The sequence below is a fragment of the Rattus norvegicus genome, chromosome 4 (assembly GCF_036323735.1).
Source record: "Rattus norvegicus strain BN/NHsdMcwi chromosome 4, GRCr8, whole genome shotgun sequence".
Taxonomy (NCBI): domain Eukaryota; kingdom Metazoa; phylum Chordata; class Mammalia; order Rodentia; family Muridae; genus Rattus; species Rattus norvegicus.
The window spans coordinates 164,871,479-164,892,726 of NC_086022.1; the positions used below are offsets into that span (position 1 = coordinate 164,871,479).

The 21,248-nt window shown below is 38.1% G+C and overlaps 1 protein-coding gene across 2 annotated transcripts in view; it reads right to left on the reverse strand.

Moving 5' to 3' along the window:
- Klri1 (killer cell lectin-like receptor family I member 1) overlaps positions 1 to 21,248 on the reverse strand; it is a 35,230-nt gene that overhangs the window by 1,784 nt on the left and 12,198 nt on the right. Inside the window, exons 3-5 of one of the 2 annotated variants that reach the window (XM_039108263.2) lie at positions 18,879 to 18,971; positions 18,687 to 18,746; positions 12,383 to 12,577 (exon numbers count right to left, since the gene is read on the reverse strand). In XM_039108263.2, coding sequence (XP_038964191.1) covers positions 12,570 to 12,577; positions 18,687 to 18,746; positions 18,879 to 18,971 — 161 coding nt within the window. In that variant the 3' untranslated portion in view covers positions 12,383 to 12,569. Of the gene's footprint in view, positions 1 to 12,382; positions 12,578 to 18,686; positions 18,747 to 18,878; positions 18,972 to 21,248 lie in introns of those variants that run through there. The other variant, NM_001012649.2, reaches the window with a different exon arrangement.

Consider the following 21,248-nt stretch of genomic DNA (forward strand, 5'->3'; position numbering starts at 1 on the left):
TATTTGTGTGAAATGGGTGCTCAGCAATAGAATGAGCCTTTATTAATATGACTACTAGGCTTTTCTGAGACTCATAACTACTACATAGAGAGCAAAGATTCATAAGTGCCATTGCTCAGGCTAATGCACAGTTCAAGGATACTTAGCCTGTCTCCTGCCCATGACCTACTCTTCAGTCCCAAGAAGGTATTAAACTGATGAGTAATTTTTACACAATTTTTATTTGACATCAATTTATGATTTCAGGTTATTGGTTTAAAATTTACTATGTAAAAACCAATATAGATTGCTTCTTGTGAAAAAAGCAAGATTAAATATTTTACCTGTCATCAAGTCTGCATATGTAGTTGCTAAATGATATACAATTGGATGAATAGAAAAATACATACTGAAATGATTTTAAATCTGGAGTTACTTTTTTAAATAATGGTTTTCAGTACACAAAATTAAAATACATACATAGATTTAAGTGTTATTTTAACTATTTAATGAATATAGTCAGAAATTTTCATTTGTGTATCATTTATAATCATCCAAAGTTAAGTTAGTTACATGTGTTCTCATAAACGTGAAGGCATTTACTCATCTGTTTCACATTTCACAGATTATGGTGATAGTAGCCTATGTGTATTTATAAAGTATAAATTATGTTTATTAATTTTGAGATATCATTCTTACCATTCAAAAATATTTTACAACTAGTATGTCTAGGAATGTGTATAAATTTTAATAAAGCTAATGCTAAGATAGTACAGATAAAATATAAGTCTCTCATTTTAACTTTATGCCTACTATAAAGATACATTTTGACCATTTTAATTAGTACTATGCACATACATTTAGGCTAAGGTAATTTTTCTATGAGAATTGTTGCAAGTATATTTTGAAGTATGAAAAGGAACATTTTAATAGAATAATTAAGTGTGTGCATCCCAACTAGACCAAGAATATGTTCACTTTTTATCTATTTTTTTCAATTAAAATTTTTTTCTACTTTAGACACAGTGTCAGTTTTCGAGGTTTAAAATGATACATCATTAAAACAAATTCATGTGTAATTTACTAGCGGGCTTAAACATTGTAGGTAAAACACAATTCTTATTGCAAAGGGAAAAAGAAATACACTATTATACTCAAGGTTTGAGTGATGTTGTCTCTGGGACTTGGATTTGAGTGGTACCAAATACTAAATGTCAGTGCAGAAGAAGTTTTCTGAACCCTCTGAAGGTTCACAAGGTAGCTGAGTAGATTCTAAGTCATAGAGAAGAAAAATGAAGACTATAAAATCGACCAAAGAAAGCCCTACATAATTTGGTTCTGGATTTGTAACATTCTGTCTCTGCTGAACCATAGTACTTCAAACACTTGATTCCACTTCTTGGAATTTTCATGTAACATATTTTAAAGGGGAATCTTAGTTTACCAGATGTTTCTATGTGAATTTGCAGTTTGACTTTCTCTTTAATGACTGATTTATATCCCTGGCCTGGATTTTCATTTTACATACATTTTTCCCAATTTTCTTCCTTTTTACCCTGAACTACTCATACACATTCATTTCCTATGCAGCCTTTGACTATTCTCAATATTTACTGCCCTTTGTGAGTAACCAGCCTAACATTTTTATTTCTGTGTCCCACTAGCATTATATTGCCTTTCATTACTGTGATAAACAACATGAACAAACACGACTTTGGTAGGAAGAGGTTTATTTGGTATTCAGGTTAAAGGTAATTGTCAAAGAAGCCAGAGCACAAGCTCAAGATAGGAACCTGGAGACAGGAACTGAAGTAGAAACCATAGAGGAAAGTTGCTTACTGGATTGCTTCCAGGGATAGGGACAGTTAGTTTTCTTATGCCACTAGGCTATCTACTTAAGAATGATACTACAGGACCCTGTGACAGCTCTCTGGACCCAGATCCCACTAGCAGAAAACATGTCTCCTGGAGCACTTACACACCTGAGAGCAGAGGTAAGACCACCACTTCTGTTCCAAAGGACCCACCTGGAGCCCTCAGGACACAGGAACCAAAGAGCAATCTGTGATAGGATCCTTATGGTTTCTGCCTGCACCCAGAGATGACCCTGTGCCACAACTCTACCCAGATCCAGTGGGGAGAGTGTTGAATTCTCAGAAGTGTGGACAATCCTGAAAGTACAGGTGAGACCACGACTTCTGCTCACATTCTGGGCCCAAAATGAAATAGCCTTGAGTCTTCTGTACACAGGTACCTAGGAGCCGTCTGGGACAGGATCTTTCCAGTGTCTGTCTGAGACTGGAACAAACCCTGTGACACAGCTCTTTGTACCAAGATCCCTCTGGGAGAGCTCTCTGTACCAAGATCCTTCTGGGAAAAAGCTGGTCTCCAGGACTGCTGACACAAGCTTACAAGAGGGTTAAGCCACTATCAGAGACAGCAAGCCTAGCTAACACCTGAGATAAGCAGATGGTGAGAGACAAGGACAAGACCCAAGCAACAGAAACAAAAGCTACTTGGCATCATCATAACCCAGTTTCCTCACCACAGCAAGCCCTGGATTACAGCAACATACTGAAAAAGCAAGATTTTGATTTAAAATTACAATTCATAATGATATTACAGGTCTTTAAGAAGGACATAAATAACTCTCTTAAAAAAATCCCGGACAATGCAGGCAAACACGTAGTAGCCATGAAAGAGGAAACACAAAAAATCCCTTAAAGGATAACAGGAAAACACAAACAGGTGAAAGAATGGAACAAGACCATCCAAAATCTAAAAGCAAAAATAAAAACAATAAAGAAAACACAAAGGGAGACAACACTGGAGATAGAAAACTTAGGAAAGAGATCAGGAGTCATGTATGTATGCATCACCAAGAGAATACTAGAGATAGAAGAGAGCATCTCAGGGGCAGAAGATACCATAGAAAACATTGATGCAACCTCAAAGAAAATGTAAAACACAAAAATCTCCTAAACCAAAATGTACTGGAAGTCCAGATCAAATCTAAAGATAATAGGTATAGAAGAAAGTGAATACTCCCAACTTAAAGAGCCAGTAGATAACCTCAACAAAATTATAAAACTTAAGAAACTACCCTAACCTAAATAAAGAGATGACCATCAACATACAAGAATCCTACAGATCTTCAAATAGATTGAACCAGAAAACAAATTCTTCCCATCACATAATAGTCAAAACTACAAATTCACAAAACAAAGGAAGAATATTAAAAGCAGTAAGGGAAAAAGGTGAAGTAACATATAAATGCAGACCTATCAGATTTACATCAGTCTTCTCACCAGGGAATATGAAAGCCCAAAGATACTGGGCTGATGTCAAACAGACTCTAAGAGAACAGAAGTGCCAGCCCAGGCTACCATATCCAGCAAAACTCTCAATAAACTTAGATGAAGAAACCAAGACATTCCATGACAAAACCAAATTTACACAATATCTTTCTGTAAATTCAGCACTACAAAGTATAGGAGATGGAAAATTCCAACACAAGGAAGGAAAGTACATGATAGAGAAACCAAAAAAGGAATCTTCTTGCAATAACCCCAAAAGAAGAGAACCATAGAAACATAATTCTACCTCTAACAACAAAAATAATAGGAAAAAACAATCACTATTACATAATATCTCTTAACCTCAATGGACTTAATTCCCTAACAAAAAGACATAGATTAGCCAACTTGATATGTAAAGAGGACCCAGCATTTTGATTCATATAGGAAACACACCTCACTGACAAAGACAGCCACTAGCTCAGAGTGAAAGGCTGGAAAATTTTTCCAAGCATATGGTCTGAAGAAAGAGGCTGGAGTACCCATTCTAATATAAAATAAAATTGACTTTCAACCAAAAGTTACGAAAAAAGATAAGGAAGGACTTAATCATCAAAGAAAAAATCCATTAAGATCTATGCTCCAAATGCAAGGGCCTCTACATTCATAAATGAAACCTTACTAAAGCTCAAAGCACACATTGCACCTCAGATGATAATAATGGGAGATTTCAACACCCCAATCTCAGCAATGGACAGATCATGGAAACAGAAACTAAAGAGATACAGATTAACTAACAGAATTTATGAACCAAATGGATATAGCAGATATTTATACAACATTTCATCCTAAAACAAAAAAATATACATTCTTCTCAGCACCTCATAGTACCTTTTCCAAAATGACCACATAATTGATCACAAAACAGGTCTCAACAGTTAAACGAAGATTGAAATACTCACATGCAACCTAACAGATCACCATAGACTGAGGCTGGCCTTTTTTTTCTCCACCTTTAGTAACTTGAGTATTTCTTAATTATATTTCAATTGTTATTCCCTTTCCAGGTTTCCAGGTAAACATAACCCCTAACCCCTCCCCTTCCCCTTCTATATGGGTGTTCCCTTCCCCATCCTCCCAACATTACTGCCCTCCCCCAAACAATCCCGTTCACTGGGGGTTCAGTCTTGGCAGGACCAAGGGCTTCCCCTTCCACTCGTACTCTTACTAGGCTATTCATTGCTATCTATGCAGTGGGAGCCCAGGGTCAGTCCATGTATAGTCTCTGGGTAGGGGCTTAGTCCCTGGAAGCTCCGGTTGGTTGGCATTGTTGTTCATATGGGGTCTCAAGCCCCTTCAAACTCTTTCAGTCCTTTCTCTTAATCCTTCAACAGGGGTCCTGTTCTCAGTTCAGTGGTTTGCTGCCGGCATTCACCTATGCATTTGCCTTATTCTGGCTGTGTCTCTCAGGGGAGAGTTACATCCTGTTCCTGTCAGCCTGCACTTCTTTGCTTCATCCATCTTATCTATATATGTATGGGCCACATGTAGGGCAGGCTCTGAATGGGCGTTCCTTCTGCCTCTGTTCTAAACTTTGCCTCCCTATTCCCTCCCAAGGGTATTCTGGTTCCCATTTTAAAGGAGGAATGAGGCATTCACATTTTGGTCATCCTTCTTGAGTTTCATGTATTCTGTGCATCTAGGGTAATTCAAGCATTTGGGCTAATATCCACTTATCAATGAGTGCATACCATGTATGTTTTTCTGTGATTGGGTTACTTCACTCAGGATGATATTTTCCAGTTCCATCCATTTGCCTATGAATTTCATAAAGTCATTGTATTTGATAGCTGAGTAATATTCCATTGTGTAGATGTACCACATTTTCTGTATCCATTCCTCTGTTGAAGGGCATCTGGGTTCTTTCCAGCTTCTGGTTATTATAAATAAGGCTGCTATGAACATAGTGGAGCGTGTGTCTTTGTTATATGTTGGAGCATCTTTTGGGTATGTGCCCAAGAGAGGTATAGCTGGGTCCTCAGGTAGTTCAATGTCTAATTTTCTGAGGAACCTCCAGACTGATTTCCAGAATGGTTGTACCAGTCTGCAATCCCACCAACAATGGAGGAGTGTTCTTCTTTCCCCACATCCTCACTAGCATCTGCTGTCACCAAGTTTTTGATATTAGCCATTCTGACTGGTTTGAGGTGGAATCTCAGGGTTGTTTTGATTTGCATTTCTCTTATGACTAAAGATGTTGAACATTTCTTTAGGAGCTTCTCATCCATTCAGCATTTCTTAGCTGTGAACTCTTTGTTTAGCTCTGAACCCCACTTTTAATGGTGATATTTGTCTCTCTGCAGTCTAACTTCGTGAGTTCTTTGTATATTTTGGATATAAGCCCTTTATTAGTTGTAGGATTGGTAAAACCTTTTCCCAATCTGTTCGTTGCCATTTTGTCCTAACAACAGTGTCTTTTGCCTTACAGAAGCTTTGCAGTTTTATGAGATCCCATTTGTCGATTCTTGATCTTAGAGCACAAGCCATTGGTGTTTTGCTAAGGAAATTTTCTCCAGCGCCCATGTGTTTGAGATTCTTCCCCACTTTTTCATCTATTAGTTTGAGTGTATCTGGTTTGATGTGGAGGTCCTTGATCCACTTGGACTTAAGCTTTGTTCAAGGTGATAAGAATGGTTCGATCTGCATTTTTCTACATGCTGACCTCCAGTTGAAGCAGCACCATTTGCTGAAAATGCTATCTTTTTTCTGTCAGATGGTTTTGGCTCCTTTGTCAAAAATCAAGTGCCCATAGGTGTGTGGGTTCATTTCTGGGTCTTCAGTTCTGTTCCACTGGTCTATCTGCCTGTCTCTGTACCAATATCATATAGTTTTTATCACTACTTCTCTGTAATACTGCTGGAGTTCAGGGATAGTGATTCCGCTGGAAGTCCTTTTATTGTTGAGGAGAGTTTTAGCTCTTCTGGGTTTTTTGTTACTCCAGATGAATTTGCAAATTGTTCTGTCTAACTCTATGAAGAATTGTGTTACAATTTTAATGGGGATTGCATTGAATCTGTAGATTGCTTTTGGTAAAATATCCATTTTTACTGCATCAATCTTGCCAATCCATGAGCATGGGAGATCTTTCCATCTTCTGAGATCTTCTTCAATTTCTTTGTTCAGAGGTTTGAAGTTCTTATCATACATATCTTTCACTTACTTGGTTAAAGTCACACCAAGGTACTTTATATTATTTGGGAGTATTATGAACGGCGTCGTTTCTCTAATTCCTTTCTCTGCTTGTTTCTCTTTTGTGTAGAGAAAGGCTATTGATTTATTTGAATTAGTTTTATACCCAGCCACTTTGCAGTAGGTGTTTATCAGGTTTAGTAGTTCTCTGGTGGAACTTTTGGTATCACTTAAATATACTACCATATCATCTGCAAATAGTGATATTTTGACTTCTTCCTTTCAAATCTGTATCCCTTTGGTCTCCTTTTGTTTTCTGATTGCTCTGGCTAGGACTTAGAACTATATTGAACAAGTAGGGAGAGAGTGGGCAGCCTTGTCTAGTCCCTAATTTTAGTGGGATTGCCTGAACTTTCTCTCCATTCAGTTTAATATTAGGTACTGGTTTGCTGTATATGGCTTTTTACCATGTTTAGGTATGGGCCTTGAATTCCTGTTCTTTCCAGGACTTTTATCATGAAGGGGTGTTGAATTTTGTCAATGCTTTCTCAGCATCTAATGAAATGATTATATGGATTTTATCTTTCAGTTTGTTTATATAGTGGATTTCGTTGATGGTTTTCTGTATATTAAATCATCCCTGCATCCCTGGAATGAAGCCTACTTGATCATGCTGGATGATTATTTTGATGTGCTCTTGGATTCGGTTAGCAAGTATTTTATTGAGTATCTTTGTGTCGATATTCATAAGGAAAGTTTGTCTGAACTTCTCTTTCTTTTCTGGGTCTTGTGTGGTTTAGGAATAAGAGTAAATGTGGCTTAATAGAAGGAATTCAGTAGCGCCCTATCTGTTTCAATTTTGTGGGATAGTTTTGATAGTATTCGTATGAGGTCTTCTATGAAGGTCTGATAGAATTCTGCAGTGAACCCATCTGGACCTGGGCTCTTTTTGGTTGGGAGACTTTTAATGACTGCTTCTATTTCTTTAGGAGTTATGTGGTTTAAGTATTTTATTTGTTCCTGATTTAACTTCAGTACCTGGTATTTGTCTAGGAAAATGTCCATTTCCTGAAGATTTTCAAGTTTTGTTGAATATAGGCTTTTGTAGTAGGATCTGATGATTTTTTTAATTTCCTCTGATTCTCTTATGTCTCCCTTTTCATTTCTGATTTTGTTAATTTGGACACATTCTTTGTGTCCCCTGCTTAGTCTGGCTAAGGGTTTATCTATCTTTTGATTTTCTCAAAGAATCAGCTCTTGGTTCTGTTGATTCTTTGTATAGTCCTTTTTTCTACTTGGTTGATTTCAGCTCTGAGTTAGATTATTTTCTGCCTTCTACTCCTCCTGGGTGTGTTTGCTTCTTTCTCTTCTAGAGCTTTTAAGTGTGCTGTTAAGCTGCTGATATATGCTCTCTCCTGTTTCTTTCTTCAGGCCCTCAGAGTTATGAGTTTTCTTCTTAACACAACTTTCATTGTGTCCCATAATTTTGGGTATGTTGTACCTTCATTTCCATTAAATTCTAAGAAGTCTTTAATTTCTTTCTTAATTTCTTTCTTGCCCAGGTTATCATTGAGTAAAGCATTGTTCAACTTCCATGTATATATGGACATTCTTTACTCATTGTTATTGAAGACTAGCTGTAGCCCTTGATGGTCTGATAGGACGCATTGGATTATTTCTATATTTCTGTATCTGTTGAGGCCGGTTTTATGACCGATTATATGGTCAGTTTTGGAGAAAGTATCATGAGGTGGTCAGAAGAAGGTATATCCTTTAGTTTTAGGATAGAATGTTCTATAAATATCTGTTAAATACATTTGGTTCATGGCTTCTCTTAGTCTGTCTATGTTTCTGTTTAATTTCTCTTTTCATGATCTGTCCATTGATGAGAGTGGAATGTTGAAATGAGGCTGGTCTTCAGTAACAACAGAAGTGATAGAAAACCCACATAAAAATGGAAGTTGAACAACACTCTATTCAATGATAACTTGGGCAAGGGAGAAATGAAGTAAGGAATTAAAGACTTTTTAGAATTTAATGAAAATGAAGCACAACATACCCAAACGTATGGGACACAATGAAAGAAGTGCTAAGAAAACTCATAACTCTGAGTGCTTTCAAAAAGAAACTAGAGAGAACATACAGTAGCAGCTTGACAGCACACCTAATAGTTCTAGAAGAAAAAGATGCAACTATTCCCAAGAGGAGTAGAAGGCAGGAAATAATCAAACTCATGGCTGAAATCAACCAAGTAGAAATAAAAAAGTACTAAAGAAAGAATCAACAAAACTGTTCTGTTTTTGAGCCTGTTCTTTGAGAAAATCAACAAGATAGATAAACCCTTAGTCAGAATAATCAGAGGACCTAGAGTGTGTATCCAAATTAACAAAATCAGAAATGAAAAGGGAGACATAACCAGAGAATCTGAGGAAATTAAAAAAAATCATATCCTACTACAAAACCCTCTATTCAACAAAACTGGAAAATTTGGATGAAATGGAGAGTTTTCTAGACAGATATTGGGACCACATAAAATATCTAAATGGTCCCATAACTCCTAAAGAAATAGAAGCAGTTATTAAAATTCTCCCAAAGAAACTAGCCCAGTAAAAAATGTGTTTAGTGGACAATTTTATCAGACCTTCAAAAAAGACCTTATATTGTTCAAACAGTTCCACAACATAGTAACAGAAGTAATACTATTTAATTTATTTTATGAATCCACAATTATGCTTATACTTAAACCAAACAAAGAACCAACAATGAAAGAGAACTTCAGACCAGTTTTTTATGAATATTCATGCAAAGATCCTCAAGAAAAAATTTTCAGAATGAATTTAAGTACATATCAACATGATTATCTGTTATGATCAAGGAGGCTTCATTCCAGGGATGCAGGGATGGTTCAATATACAGAAATCCATCAAGGTAATCCACTATGTAAACAACTCATAGGAAAAAACCAAATGATCCTCTCATTAGATGCTGAGAAAGCATTTGACAAAATTCAACACCCCTTCTTGTTAAAATTCTAGGAAAGATCAGGAATTGAATGCCCATACCTAAATACCATAAAAGCAACATTCAGCAAACCAGTAGCCAACATCAAACTAAGTGGAGGGAAACATGAAGCAATCCCACTAAAACCTGTAACTAGACAAGGCTGCCCACTCTCCCTTACCTATTCCATCTAGTACTCAAAGTCCTAGCCAGAGCAATGAGATCACAAAAGGAGGTCACAAGGATAAACATTGGAAAGGAAGCATTCAAAATATCACAATTCACAGATGATAACATATTTAAGCGACCGCAAAAGTTCAATCAGAAAACTCCTAAGCCTGAAAAACAAGTTCAGCAAAGTGGCTGGGTATATAATTAACTCAAACAAATCAGTAGCCTTCCTCTACTCAAAGGATAAACAGGCTGAAAAAGAAATTAGTGAAATAACACACTTCATCATATTCACCAATAATATAAAATACTTCACTGTAACTAACCAAGCAAGTGAAAGATCTGTATGACAAGCACTTCAAGTAGCTGAAGAAAGAAATTGAAAAAGGTCTCAGCAGATGGAAAGACCTACCATGCTCATGGATTGGGAGAATTAATATAGTAAAGATGGCCATTTTCCCAAAAGCAATCTACAGATTCAATGCAATCCCCATCGAAATGCTAGCTCAATTCTTTATAGAGTTAGAAAGAGCAATTTTCAAATTCATTTGGAATAAAAGAAAAACCAGGATAGCAAAAACTATCCTCAACAATAAAAGAACTTGTTGGGGAATCAGCATCCCTGTATTACAAAGCAATAGTTATATAAAGTGTATGGTATTGGTACAGGGACAGTCAGGTAGATCAATGGAATAGAATTGAAGGCTTGGAAATGAACCTATAGACCTATGATCACTTGATCTTTGACAAGGGAGCTAAAACCATCCAGTAGATAAAAGACAGCATAAATGGTTCTGGTTCAATGAAAGGTCATCATGTAGAAGAAATCAAATCAACACAGTCTCATAACCCTGTACAAAGCTAACATCCAAGTGAATCAAGTACCATCACATAAAACTATATACATTCAAACTAATAGATGAAAAAGTAGGGAAGAGCCTCAAACACATGGGCACTGGGAAAAGTTTCCTGAACAAAACACCAAGGGTTTATGGTCTCAGATCAGGAATTGGCAAATGGGACTTCATAAAACTGTAAAGCTTCTGAAAGGCAAGGGACACTGTCATTAGAACAATACAGCAGGGTTGGGGATTTAGCTTAGTGGTAGAGTGCTTGCCTAGCAAGTGCAAGGCCCTGGGTTCGGCCCCCAGCTACAAAAAAAAAAAAAAAAAAAAAAAAAAAGAAAAGAAAAGAAAAGAAAAAAATAAGAACAATACAGCAACTAGCAGTTTGCATAAGATATTTACCAATCCTACATCTGATAAGATCGAAAACTCAGGTGACAACAGTTGTTGGCCAGAATGTAGAGAAAGAGGAACACTCCTCTATTGTTGGTCAGATCGCAAACTGGTATAAGCAGTCTGGAGGTTCCTCAGATATTTGGACATAGTACTACCTGAGGACTCAACTATACCACTCCTGGGCATATACCCAAAAGATGCTCCACCCTATCACATGGGCAAGTGTTCTACTATGTTCCTTATTTATAATAGCCAGGATCTGGAAAGAACACAGATGCCCTTCAAAAGAGAAATGGACACAGAAAATGTGGTTCATTTACACAATGAAGTACTACTAAACTATTAAAAACAATGACTTCATGAAATTCATAGGTAAATGGATGGAACTGGAAAATATCATCCTGAGTGAGATAACCTAATCATACACAGACACACACAAAAACACACAGGGCACACTCACTGATAAGTGGATATTAACCCCAAATCTCTGATTACCCAAGATACAATCTTCAGATCACATGAAGTTTTAAATGATGGGTGAGCAATGTGCTGATGCTTTAGTCATTAGAAGGAGGAACAAAAATATTCATAAGAGGAGATATGGAGACTAAGCATGGAGTAGCGACTGAATGAATAGCTTGCCGTTCCTGGAGTTTCAGCCCATATACATACAGTTACCAAACCCAGACAATATTGCTGATACCAAGAAGTGCATGCTGACAGGAACCTGATATAACAGTCTCCTGAGAGGCTCTGTCATAACATGGAAAATACAGAGGTGAATGCTTGCAGCCAACCATTGACCTGAGAACATGATGCCCATTGGAGGATTTAGAGAAAGGATTGAAGGAGCTGAGTGGTTTGCAACCCCATAAGATCAACAATACCAACCAACCAGAGTGCCCAAGGACTAAACAACCTTCCAAAGAGTACACATGGACAGACCCATGTGTACTATATAGGAAGTGCATATATAGCAGAGGATGGCCTTGTTAGGGACTGATAGGAGGAAGAGCCCTTGGTCCTGCCAAGGCTTCGTCCCCTAATGTAAGGGAATGTCAGGTCAGGAATGCGGGAAGGAGTGGATGGGTGGGAGAATACCCTCATAGCAGAAGGGAGAGGCAAGATGGTAGAGGGGTTTATGAACAGAAAACTGGGAAATGGGATAACATTTGAAACTTAAATAAAAAAATATCCAATGCACCCCCCCGAAAAAAAAAAAAGGAATGACACTACATTAGAGGAGCTGGGCACACTTAAACCCTTTACACTTTAAGAAGATTCCTCACAGACAGGTCAGCAAGTCAATGTAATGGAGACTGATTCTCAGTTTTGATTCCTTTCTTACTGTTATGTCTAGGTTTTTTTCAATTTGACTGAACTAATCCAGTTGTTTCATGTATTCTTGAGTCCTCTCATTGACTTGGATGCTAGTCTCATTAAACTGAAGTTTTCCATAATTTTCATTGCCTCTAGCTCAGTTACTTTAAGAATTGAGTCAAAGAGCAGGTTTATGCTTTTTTTTTTCAATTTCAAAACATCTCAGACAAAGTGAAACTGAGCTCTATTCACAAATACAGAGATAGCTGACATTGGCTTGGTCAGCAGCAGGTCTGGTTCTCAGATCCTCCCATCATCTTCTGTTCTCCTACCGGAAGGTCAGCTTGGCTTGCATCTCTGATGTCAAGGTTCCCTATGCAACTGTCATAGTAAAGGAATAAGAGTAAAAGATAAAACAAAAGGAAGAGAATAAAGGAGGAAGAATGAAGAAAAATTATTGTGGAAAGCAGCAAGGCACATTTCTAGAGAACATTTATTGAACTTGAAGTTAACTCAGTAGGATAGAAATTATTATTTTTTTAACATTCTTTTTTTTTTATTAACTTGAGTGTTTCTTATTTACATTTCGAGTGTTATTCCCTTTCCCGGTTTCCAGGCAAACATCCCCCTAATCCCTCCCCCTCCCCTTCTTTATGGGTGTTCCCCTCCCCCCTCCCCCCATTACTGCCCTCCCCCCAACAATCACGTTCACTGGGGGTTCAGTCTTAGCAGGACCAAGGGCTTCCCCTTCCACTGGTGATCTTACTAGAATATTCATTGCTACCTATGAGGTCAGAGTCCAGGGTCAGTCCATGTATAGTCTTTAGGTAGTGGCTTAATCCCTGGAAGCTCTGGTTGATTGGCATTGTTGTTCATAAGGGGTATCGAGCTCCTTCAAGCTCTTCGAGTTCTTTCTCTGATTCCTTCAACAGGGGTCCCGTTCTCAGTTCAGTGGTTTGCTGCTGGCATTCGCCTCTGTATTTGCTGTATTCTGGCTGTGTCTCTCAGGAGCGATATACATCCGGCTCCTGTCGGCCTGCACTTCTTTGCTGCATTCATCTTGTCTAATTGGGTGGCTGTATATATATGGGCCACATGTGGGGCAGGCTCTGAATGGTGTTCCTTCTGTGTCTGTTTTAATCTTTGCCTCTCTATTCCCTGCCAAGGGTATTCTTGTTCCCCTTTTAAAGAAGGAGTGAAGCATTCACATTTTGATCATCTGTCTTGAGTTTCATTTGTTCTAGGCATCTAGGGTAATTCAAGCATTTGGGCTAATAGCCACTTATCAATGAGTGCATACCATGTATATCTTTCTGTGATTGGGTTAGCTCACTCAGGATGATGTTTTCCAGTTCCAACCATTTGCCTACGAATTTCATAAAGTCGTTGTTTTTGATAGCTGAGTAATATTCCATTGTGTAGATGTACCACATTTTCTGTATCCATTCCTCTGTTGAAGGGCATCTGGATTCTTTCCAGCTTCTGGCTATTATAAATAAGGCTGCAATGAACATAGTGGAGTACGTGTCTTTTTTATATGTTGGGGCATCTTTTGGGTATATGCCCAAGAGAGGTATAGCTGGATCCTCAGGCAGTTCAATGTCCAATTTTCTGAGGATCCTCCAGAATGATTTCCAGAATGGTTGTACCAGTTTGCAATCCCACCAACAATGGAGGAGTGTTCCTCTTTCTCCACATCCTCGCCAGCATCTGTTGTCCCCTGAGTTTTTGATCTTAGCCATTCTCACTGGTGTGAGGTGAAATCTCAGGGTTGTTTTGATTTGCATTTCCCTTATGACTAAAGATGTTGAACATTTCTTTAGGTGTTTCTCAGCCATTCGGCATTCCTCAGCTGTGAATTCTTTGTTTAGCTCTGAACCCCATTTTTTAATAGGGTTATTTGTTTCCCTGCGGTCTAACTTCTTGAGTTCTTTGTATATTTTGGATATAAGGCCTCTATCTGTTGTAGGATTGGTAAAGATCTTTTCCCAATCTGTTGGTTGCCGTTTTGTCCTAACCACAGTGTCCTTTGCCTTACAGAAGCTTTGCAGTTTTATGAGATCCCATTTGTTGATTCTTGATCTTAGAGCATAAGCCATTGGTGTTTTGTTCAGGAAATTTTTTCCAGTGCCCATGTGTTCCAGATGCTTCCCTAGTTTTTCTTCTATTAGTTTGAGTGTGTCTGCTTTGATGTGGAGGTCCTTGATCCACTTGGACTTAAGCTTTGTACAGGGTGATAAGCATGGATCGATCTGCATTCTTCTACATGTTGACCTCCAGTTGAACCAGCACCATTTGCTGAAAATGCTATCTTTTTTCCATTGGATGGTTTTGGCTCCTTTGTCAAAAATCAAGTGACCATAGGTGTGTGGGTTCATTTCTGGGTCTTCAATTCTATTCCATTGGTCTATCTCTCTGTCTCTGTAACAATACCATGCAGTTTTTATCACTATTGCTCTGTAATACTGCTTGAGTTCAGGGATAGTGATTCCCCCTGAAGTCCTTTTATTGTTGAGGATAGCTTTAGCTATCCTGGGTTTTTTGTTATTCCAGATGAATTTGAAAATTGTTCTCTCTAACTCTTTGAAAAATTGGATTGGTATTTTGATGGGGATTGCATTGAATCTGTAGATTGCTTTTGGTAAAATGGCCATTTTTACTATATTAATCCTGCCAATCCATGAGCATGGGAGATCTTTCCATCTTCTGAGGTCTTCTTCAATTTCCTTCTTCAGTGTCTTGAAGTTCTTATTGTACAGATCTTTTACTTGCTTTGTTAAAGTCACACCGAGGTACTTTATATTATTTGGGTCTATTATGAAGGGTGTCATTTCCCTAATTTCTTTCTCGGCTTGTTTCTCTTTTGTATAGAGGAAGGCAACTGATTTATTTGAGTTAATTTTATACCCAGCCACTTTGCTGAAGTTGTTTATCAGCTTTAGTAGTTCTCTGGTGGAACTTTTGGGATCACTTAAATATACTATCATATCATCTGCAAATAGTGATATTTTGACTTCTTCTTTTCCGATCTGTATCCCCTTGACCTCCTTTTGTTGTCTGATTGCTCTGGCTAGAACTTCAAGAACTATATTGAATAAATAGGGAGAGAGTGGGCAGCCTTGTCTAGTCCCTGATTTAAGTGGGATTGCTTCAAGTTTCTCTCCATTTAGTTTAATGTTAGCAACTGGTTTGCTGTATATGGCTTTTACTATGTTCAGGTATGGGCCTTGAATTCCTATTCTTTCCAGGACTTTTATCATGAAGGGGTGTTGAATTTTGTCAAATGCTTTCTCAGCGTCTAATGAAATGATCATGTGGTTTTGTTCTTTCAGTTTGTTTATATAATGGATCACGTTGATGGTTTTCCGTATATTAAACCATCCCTGCATGCCTGGGATGAAGCCTACTTGGTCATGGTGGATGATTGTTTTGATGTGCTCTTGGATTCGGTTTGCCAGAATTTTGTTGAGTATTTTTGCGTCGATATTCATAAGGGAAATTGGTCTGAAGTTCTCTTTCTTTGTTGTGTCTTTGTGTGGTTTAGGTATAAGAGTAATTGTGGCTTCATAGAAGGTATTCGGTAGTGCTCCATCTGTTTCAATTTTGTGGAATAGTTTGGATAATATTGGTATGAGGTCTTCTATGAAGGTTTGATAGAATTCTGCACTAAACCCGTCTGGACCTGGGCTCTTTTTGGTTGGGAGACCTTTAATGACTGCTTCTATTTCCTTAGGAGTTATGGGGTTGTTTAACTGGTTTATCTGTTCCTGATTTAACTTCGGTACCTGGTATCTGTCTAGGAAATTGTCCATTTCCTGAAGGTTTTCAAGTTTTGTTGAATATAGGTTTTTATAGTAAGATCTGATGATTTTTTGAATTTCCTCTGAATCTGTTGTTATGTCTCCCTTTTCATTTCTGATTTTGTTAATTTGGACGTACTCTCTGTGTCCTCTTGTTAGTCTGGCTAAGGGTTTATCTATCTTGTTGATTTTCTCAAAGAACCAACTTTTGGTTCTGTTGATTCTTTCTATGGTCCTTTTTGTTTCTACTTGGTTGATTTCAGCTCTGATTTTGATTATTTCCTGCCTTCTACTCCTCCTGGGTGTATTTGCTTCTTTTTGTTCTAGAGCTTTTAGGTGTGATGTCAAGCTGCTGACATATGCTCTTTCCTGTTTCTTTCTGCAGGCACTCAGCGCTATGAGTTTTCCTCTTAGCACAGCTTTCATTGTGTCCCATAAGTTTGGGTATGTTGTACCTTCATTTTCATTAAATTCTAAAAAGTTTTTAATTTCTTTCTTTATTTCTTCCTTGACCAGGTTATTATTGAGTAGAGCATTGTTCAATTTCCAAGTATATGTGGGCATTCTTCCTTGATTGTTATTGAAGACCAGTTTTAGGCCGTGGTGGTCCGATAGCACGCATGGGATTATTTCTATCTTTCTGTACCTGTTGAGGCCCGTTTTTTGACCAATTATATGGTCAATTTTGGAGAAAGTACCATGAGGAGCTGAGAAGAAGTTATATCCTTTTGCTTTAGGATAGAATGTTCTATAAATAGGATAGAAATTATTAATTCATGCCAGTAGGCTAGCCAACTATCTGTAGTTGGAGAAGTCAAGAACCTTAAAGCAGAGGCTACTACTGCCATGTTCTTAACCCCATATAATTTCAAGCTGTGTTCTAAATGTTTATCCTTATACCCACATTATTACATCAGATAGACTGTTAAAGTTTCACAACTGATGAAACTGTAGAGCTCAAGTAAATGATTGCATGGTGTCCCACAAAATCAGATATATCTATAATGTTTTTCTTATTCCTAGGACCCAGGGAAATTTGCAGAAAGGCCATAAAGATTGTAAGAGGTTTGGAAACAGGATACCTGGTGTAATATACTATCTTCTAGTCATAACAAACAAGCTTCTAGTCATAACAAACAATTTGATTGCCCAAACAAGACCCACAACATCAAATGACATGTCAACATGGATGGGTGGAACCTCAAAATGTGCTACTCTTGTATGAAGAGTTAGAGGAAATCAATGACTGGAGAGAGGGAGGGAGGGATGGATGGATGGATAAAGGGATGGAAGGGGGGAAAGGGGAAGGAGGAGGAGGAGGAGGGGGAGAGAGAGAGACAGAGACAGAGACAGAGAGATGAGAAGAGAATCAATCTTCACTAAGACTGAACCCCTGAAGCTTATTCAAACTTGAATGATCATATGCATGAACAAAGATGTAGCTTGAAATAACAATAGCAGTTGAAGAAGAGATGTGAATTTAGGGGGAATCATGGGACACTGAAAATTTGGAAGAGGGAAATGGAGGAATGATGCAAATCAGTACTCCTGTATAAAATTCTCAAAAAAGTGTAATAGAAGAGACTTTCATCTAAAAACACATGCACAGGGGTAGAATGTGATGAACAAGACTACTTTGGACTTCATCAAAACATAAATACCTGATGGCTTTAAGGCTACCACAAGAAGTCATAGCCAGATTAAAGGTAGATAATTCCACCTCAAAATATCTAGATTAAAGTTGTGTCCTCCTACTTCAAAACCCCTCAGATGTATAACTAGCTGCTTGGTTTCTGTTAATTCTAGATGAAGTCAAATTAACATAGCCATCACACTTGCCAATCATCAGCCCTGTGAAAGCTGTTATGATTAAATGTTTAGAAATAGCTGCATACAATTGTTTGTGTCCATGGTTTTCTTTCCCCTTGTTCACGGGTCCAGTTGTAGAATTCATGAGAATGTATACCAGGACTGCTTTCTATATACAGGTTCATCATTCTTGTACTGGGAATAAGCATGCATATGTATATACTTCCTAGGATTACTTTTTATTTCACTGATTTTTTTTATCTTCAAACAATAGTAACATGAGCAATTCACATTTGCTAGTCTACATATTTAGATCACATTTTTCTTCTAATAAGCACAAAACAATAAGATAAACACATATAATTGTAATCTTTGGGTGATTTTGCTTCTCAGATTCTCTTTTCTTAGATTTAAGCCATGTGATATCTTTTCCCATATAGGACTGAATTAACAACACCGTTTCTTGCTATCATGATCACTGGAAAGTTTATGGAAATGGGAAGTTCTTTTGCCATAGTAATGAAAAATCTTGGAATTGAACTCTACAGAGTAAACAATCACATACATCCTGAGAGTAAATAATCCCCTACATCCTGAGAGTTAATAGTTACCAACATCCTCAGAGTTAATACTCACTTAATCCTGAGAGTTAACACACACTAATATCCTCATAGTTAACACTCACTTACAGCCTGAGAGTTAATGCTCACCAACATCCTCAGAGTTAATACTCATTTCATCCCGAGTGTTAACACTCACCACCATGCTCAGAGTTACCACTGACTTACATCCTGAATGTTAACACACACTAGCATTCTCAGAGTTAACAACCAACATCCTGAGAGTTAACACTCACAAACATCCTTAGGATTAATACTCACCATTCTTCAGAAGATGATGAAGTGAGGTTTCTCTGTATTGCTCTTCTTGACCAGAAAATACTAGGGCATAATTCATGGCAGGAATTAGTAGTGTTTGACCTCTGATCATGTGGATGCTATGAATGCAGCCAATTCATCACATTACTGAAAGCACAACAGTTACCACAATGAAGTAGTTGCATAATTGCTTACATTTTGGAACTAAGATCCCCATGGTTATCATCAGCACCACACACAAGACCCCAAGCACGCAAGTAACCACTCTCCATACTGCTGATTTGGGTCCTGAAAAAAGAAAGAAACAGTAATGATGACTGAGTTTCTAACCTCCAGGTAGGTACTAGGAAGGTCCAGGCTGTCTCCAAATAAGGTATAAAAGCCATACTATAGTAAAGAAAAACTAGATTCATTCCTATTTATGATTAAACCTCTGTTTTCTAAGGACTTGGTTATACACCACCTGTAGCCATAACTATAAATGGCTCTGTACTGCCTTTTCCAGGAATGGCAATTCTGTCTTTATTTTAAGAAGTTGTTTGTAATCATCTTACAACTCTAACATTGTTTCAAGAGATGATATGATCACCAATGACTACCTTGTTATGTCTACCTATTGTTATGATATCCTTGTTTCGTCCACCTTGCAACCATATCTTTGTTTCAGGAGACCTTTAGGACTAATGTGTATGCTTATCTTTTTTTTTTTTTTTTTTTTATTAACTTGAGTATTTCTTATATACATTTCGAGTGTTATTCCCTTTCCCGGTTTCCGGGCAAACATCCCCCTCCCCCCTCCCCTTCCTTATGGGTGTTCCCCTCCCAACCCTCCCCCCATTGCCGCCCTCCCCCCATAGACTAGTTCACTGTGGGTTCAGTCTTAGCAGGACCCAGGGCTTCCCCTTCCACTGGTGCTCTTACTAGGATATTCATTGCTACCTATGGGGTCAGAGTCCAGGGCTTATCTTATGTTCCTGTAACTCTATCTATTTGCCTGCCAAATCCCCCATTGGAAGGCCCCCACCTCTAAGCTATAAAAATTTTATTTTTCTCACATCTGATGCTGATCTCTCAAACCCTTACTTAGGGGGTGGTAACTTGCTTGCAGGTATTAATAAGCTTACTTTAATTAATTGTTTGCTTTAATTAATTTGGCCATGCTGATTTGGGTTGGAGGGGTCTTTCTCTCCCGTCTTTAGAATTAGCATTAGCAGTTCCCAGGGTCATGACTCCAATCCATATTCAGAAGCCAGAGAGTTCTCTCTTTTCGTCCAGTATTGAAAAATTTCTCCAAAAGGGTTATTCACCTTGGAGATATTCTAAACCCAGAAGTACACCTTCAGTAACTCAGCAAAAGGTTGCCAGAAAGGAGAGAAAAATAAGCACCTTTCTTTTCTTTTTATTACAGAGACCTCCTTTGGCAAATTATGGAAACTTTTACTTTTTAAAAAATATTTTATTTATTTATATTCCAGTCATTGATCTCCCTCCCCACGCTTTTAATTTGTTTCTGGGACATTTGGTTTCTGGTCCTATTATGGTTCAATGAGATCCCAATCTTAGGTCATTGGTAGTCTGATGAGGCTCAACATTCTCACATCCAGGACAAAGGGAGATGTCCAAAGTCCACTGGTTATTATTAGTTGGGAATTCAGCCAGAGTCACCTGTTCCTTTATTGACCAACTTTGAGACCCTAACAACTTTCTGGTGATATTTGAGTCCCAGAAAATTGGAGGTGCCATGCACCTGAGTGTCCATTGGTAGAGTTTCAATACATAGGCTGTATCTCAGAGCCAAGGAACCATAAGGATGTCTTATAAAACTGGGGCCTAGCACAAAATTTGGGGAGGCCCAATCCAGGAGGATGCTAGGCATACCTGGAACGGAGATAGAACTCAATAAGGCCCAGCCTAGCTGAATTAGAGAAACCTGTCACTTAAGAAGCCTCCAGTGGGTTACTGGCAAGTAGGTTGTGGAGGGAGGCACCTGAAAAACTCCTCCAATTGTTAAAAAATTATTGTAGTCAAACAAGTTAACTTCTGAATGGCCCCAATTGTTGCCATTTTCTCTGTTATTATTTTGCTCTATGTTTGCTTTGTGTTTTGCTTGTCTGCAAGCATCCCACCTGGGGCAAGTTCTAAGTATTGGTTTTATTTTTGCTCTCTCAATTTTTTTGTGTGTGTTTCTATACCAGGTACAGGTGGAAATAGGAGCCAGACAAAGCTCTAGCTGCCTCCACTCCACAGTGTCTTGCTGGGACAATGTGGACATCACCTCCAGCATGCTATCCTGTGTGTAACCTTTGTGTACTCGCTTGTCCTTGAGCAAAATCCACTACTGCCTTGCCATTGCTTCCTTCACAGCCAACATTTAGAATTCCTTATTTCTGTGCTTTCTGGCCACTGGATTCAGCAGGGATTCAAAGGTCTTTTCCTGATGGGTGATGTTGAAATAAGGTTTTATGTTATTCTGTTATATTGAGAAGCTGGCTCTGCAGTTGGAAATTGTCTGTCATATGTCAGGAGAGCCTCCTGACTTTGTGGCAGAAAATAAAGAGCAAGGCA